The sequence below is a fragment of the Sinocyclocheilus anshuiensis genome, unplaced genomic scaffold, assembly GCF_001515605.1.
Source record: "Sinocyclocheilus anshuiensis isolate Anshui unplaced genomic scaffold, SAMN03320099.WGS_v1.1 scaffold197, whole genome shotgun sequence".
NCBI lineage: Eukaryota > Metazoa > Chordata > Actinopteri > Cypriniformes > Cyprinidae > Sinocyclocheilus > Sinocyclocheilus anshuiensis.
Genome location: NW_015540856.1, coordinates 1,074,269 through 1,077,644, shown reverse-complemented (window position 1 = coordinate 1,077,644; position 3,376 = coordinate 1,074,269). Strand labels below are relative to the sequence as shown.

Sequence of the window (3,376 nt, the reverse complement as noted above, 5' to 3'; positions counted from 1 at the left end):
CTCGCCAGAGGGGACGTTGCTCCGAGACAGCATGTCTGCTCCCTGGTTCAGTTTGCCTGGTATGTGCGCTGCTTTTAGGGAGCGCAAGTGGCAATGTGCCCACTCCAGTAGGCTCTTTGCCATTCTGAAGAGGCGTGGGGAGGAAAGGCCGCCTTGGCGATTTATGTAGGATACTACCGTCATGTTGTCCGATCGGACTAAGACATGGCATCCTTCTAGATGTGGTAGGAAGGACTGTAAGGCCTGCCATACTGCCAGCATTTCCAGGCAGTTGATGTGCAGCTTTGTCTCTTCGCTCGACCACGCGCCAAAGGCTGGTCTGCCGTCGCACAGGGCTCCCCAGCCCGTGTTTGACGCATCTGTGAAGATGACCTTCCTTTTGTGCATCATCCCCAGGGATACGCCCTGTTTGAACCACGAAGGATCTTTCCAAGGGGCAAGGGCTGCGATGTAGGCTTGATCCACCTTGATACCAAGGCATCCGTGACGCCAAGCTCGGGATGGAACCAGGGGTTTCAGCCAGTGTTGAAGAGGCCGCATGTGAAGGAGGCCTAACTGCAGTACTGGCGATGCAGAGGCCATAAGGCCCAGCATCCTTTGAAACACTCTAAGAGGAAGGGACGTGCCTGTCGTGAAGGCGGTTGTCAGCCGCTGTATAGCCAGGACACGTTCCGGTGAGGCTACAGCTCTCATTTGGGTTGAGTCGAAGACAGCCCCCAGATTCGTGATTCGTTGGCTGGGAATCATCGAGCTTTTGGCATAATTGACCCTGAGCCCCAAGCACTCTTGAGGAGAGAGGAGGGAGGATCTGTGGGCTATCAGCTCGGCCTCTGACTGGGCTAAGACAAGCCAGTCGTCGAGGTAATTCAGAATGCGGATTCCCATCTGTCTCAGAGGGGAGAGAGCCGCATCTATGCACTTCTTAAAAAGTGCGTGGGGCCAGAGACAGCCCGAACGGCAGGACCGTATATTGATATGCCACTCCCTCGAAGGCAAATCTCAAGAAGCGCCTGTGGCGGGGGGCTATCTGAATGTGAAAGTAAGCGTCTTTCAGATCCAGAGAGAAGAACCAGTCCCCTGAGCGAATTAGCGAGAGGATCTGTTTCAAAGTGGTCATTCTGAATGCACACTTTACTAGGGCGTGGTTCAAAATCCTGAGATCAAGGATGGGCCTGAGGCCGCCATCCTTTTTGAATTGGAGTAGATAACCTCGTTTTATAATCCCCATAACTCACTTTGACACGCCATCGAAATGGGGATGGCCTGCCAGGCCTCGGCCCTCGCGGCAAGGGGTTGAATTGGTTCGGGCGGCGGGTCGCTGTGAAGGGACCCGAGGCTTGCTGTGTTTGAAAGAGGAAATTTGCTCTCTTTTTGAGTATGTTTGTGTTTTATTTTGTCCGCTATCACAGCGGTTGTACACTTGGGCGCTAGAACGGGCCCTTTGCATGCAATAAACACATTTTTCCCAGCACCTGGAACTGGACGGGGTGACTGGGAACACGTACGAGGCAGTTTGGGGGGTGGTCCGACCACAGCGAGACTTTGCTCCCTCCTCTTCCTTCCAGAGGGATCAGGATGGCTTCTGAGGCGTAGGGTCCAGCACAATCTTGGGCCGGGGTCTCTGGCGCTTCGGAAAAAGGGTAGGCTTTGCAGAGCGCGAGCGCTACCTGGGCTCAGGCCGTGCAGAGGGCTGAGTCACAGGAGGCGTAGTTTTAACTGGCTGTTGAGTCGGCGCCGGCTTGGGGCGACTGGCAGCAGCTGCAGAACTGGAACGCTTCGACAGGAAGTGTCGCATGGCTTGGGACGACTTCTGTGCAGCCATGAAACGCTCTGAGAACCCTTCCACAGCAGGTCCGAAAAGGCCAGTGGGGGAGTCAAAGAAGATGGTTTAATCCGCTTCTTTGATCTCTGTCAAATTCAGCCACAAGTGGCGTTCTAGCACCACCAGGCTGGCCATCGACCTCCCAATGGCCTGTGCAGTCATCTTTGTGGCGCGCAGGGCCAAATCGGTGGCGCTGCGCAGCTCTCTGAACGCTGCAGAGTGTTCTGGCACAGACTCATCCATGGTGCGAAGGAGCTTCGCCTGGTACACTTGGAGCACCGCCATAGAGTGTAACGCAGACGCAGCCTGGCCCACCGAGGTGTATGCATGACCAGTGAGGGCTGAAGTCGTTCGGCAGGGCTTCGAGGGATGAGCGGCCTTTGCCTTCCATCCGATGGCAGCGGGGAGGGGGGCAGAGGTGTGCTTCACTCTATTAGTGCTAACTATGATGTAGGGACTGTTTGAGGGATTTACTGTATGAATATTTACATTTCTATGTCCTCTTCATATCCAGTGCCTTTGCCAGGTATCCAAACGGTGTGGTGGTTCACTACTTCTGCTGTAAAGATCGCAGCAGGTGTCCAGCGGAGTAGTCAAGCCTGCAATCCGGAGACGCCGGAAACACCAAACACGCCGAGCACAGAGAGCTCGGCAAACGTGACGCGTCTGTGTGAAAATGCCACCGAAAGAAACCACTCTCTCTCTATTTCTCTCACTCTTTCCAGTGGAATGGAAAAGCCGACACGTCTGTCTGATGAAAATAAATCCTTCAATGATCTTCATTGGTTTAGCTGCTTTACGCCCTTTATCTGACTTGCTTTTGTCATCAGAGTGTGTCTGATCTTTCCATTAATTATTAAAAATACAGTATTTTTCTGCATTCTGAAATAATTAAATTACAGTAACTGGCTGGCAACTTCTGGCGTAGCTGTATTTTACTGTAAATTTCACAGTGTTTTTCTGCTATAGGCTGTCAGATGGAAGGACGAATGCTTCCTCTAGTTTCTAAGATAACTTGTTTACGGCTAGAAGTCTGGATGTGTATGTTTTTTAACAAAGGCGTGTCGTCTAATGTTTCTAGTGGTTTGGGTTGTATGAGGTTTTGGAGAGCGGAGCGGTGACTCCACAATCACTGTAGCATGCCACTTTTTCTTTTCTGGCTACTTGAGTGTAGGGCTGTGCAATTAATCGCATGCGATTGTCATGTGCATCTCGTCATTAAAGCCGGTTCCGTGATTAGTAGTAAATTTCCATCACCTGCTTTCAGATGGAGTGGCATTTACTACACAGAGCTGTAGTTCACTGACAATTAGGCAATATCGAGTTCATTATCGCAGATCGAATCGCCTGCGATAATGAACATGATATTGCATAGCTTGTCAGTGAACTACGGCTCTGTGTAGTAAATGCCGCTCCATCTGAAAGCAGGTGATGGAGATTTACTACTAATCACGGAACCGGCTTTACTGACGAGATGCGCATGACAATCGCATGCGATTAATTGCACAGCCCTACTTGAGTGGCTTTAATTTATTATTAACATGCTGTCTTTAC

General features: G+C 51.4%; 1 protein-coding gene across 1 annotated transcript in view; it reads left to right on the top strand.

Moving 5' to 3' along the window:
- Positions 1 to 3,045, top strand: part of LOC107687842 (vam6/Vps39-like protein) — a 32,066-nt gene extending 29,021 nt beyond the window's left edge. The window contains exon 24 of the mRNA XM_016485322.1: positions 2,337 to 3,045. Coding sequence (XP_016340808.1) covers positions 2,337 to 2,415 — 79 coding nt within the window. The 3' untranslated portion in view covers positions 2,416 to 3,045. The remainder of the gene's footprint in view (positions 1 to 2,336) is intronic.
- The last annotated feature ends 331 nt before the right edge of the window (positions 3,046 to 3,376 follow it).